Below are 703 nucleotides of genomic sequence, written 5' to 3' on the forward strand. Positions count from 1 at the left end.
CCCTGGAGGGGCCTGGGCTGGTGAGAGACCCCTGAGCGGGGCAGGAGCCCCAGACAGGGATCGGGATTGGGACGGGATCAGGGTTGGGATCAGGATGGGATCGGGGTTGGCATCAGGGTTGGCATCAGGGTTGGGATCAGGGTTGGGATCAGGGTTGGGATTGGGACGGGATCAGGACGGGATCAGGGTTGGGATCGGGATGGGATCAGGATGGGATCAGCGTTGCATTGCTTTGAGATGGGATTGGGGTTGGATTGAGGTTGGGATCAGGATGGGATCAGGGTTTGATCAGGGTTGCATTGCTTTGGGATGGGATCGGGGTTGGGATCGGGATGGGATCGGGGTTGGGATCAGGATGGGATCGGGGTTGGGATCAGGGTTGGGATCGGGGTTGGGATCGGGGTTGGGATCAGGATGGGATCAGGGTTTGATCAGGGTTGCATTGCTTTGGGGTGGGATCGGGGTTGGGATCAGGATGGGATCAGGGTTGGGATAGGGGTTGGGATCAGGGTTGGGATTGGGATGGGGTTTAGGGGTGGGGCTGTGGTGACACCCCAAGTGCAGCTGCCAAGACAATCCTGGGATGATCCCTGGGTTTGGAGGCTCCATGGAATTTTTCTGGTGCCATTCCCAGTGCGTTCCCAGCACCATTCCCGGTGCCGTTCCCGGTGCCATTCCCAGTTCCATTCCCATTTCTGGTGCC

General features: G+C 59.3%; 1 protein-coding gene across 1 annotated transcript in view; it reads left to right on the top strand.

The window, feature by feature from the left end:
- Window positions 1–607: 607 nt before the first annotated feature.
- LOC107199218 (death effector domain-containing protein-like) overlaps window positions 608–703 on the top strand; it is a 4,989-nt gene continuing 4,893 nt past the window's right edge. Inside the window, exon 1 of the mRNA XM_033511715.1 lies at window positions 608–656. Within this exon, the coding sequence (XP_033367606.1) occupies window positions 608–656 (49 nt within the window). The remainder of the gene's footprint in view (window positions 657–703) is intronic.

This window comes from Parus major, unplaced genomic scaffold, assembly GCF_001522545.3.
Source record: "Parus major isolate Abel unplaced genomic scaffold, Parus_major1.1 Scaffold504, whole genome shotgun sequence".
NCBI classification, from domain to species: Eukaryota; Metazoa; Chordata; class Aves; order Passeriformes; family Paridae; genus Parus; species Parus major.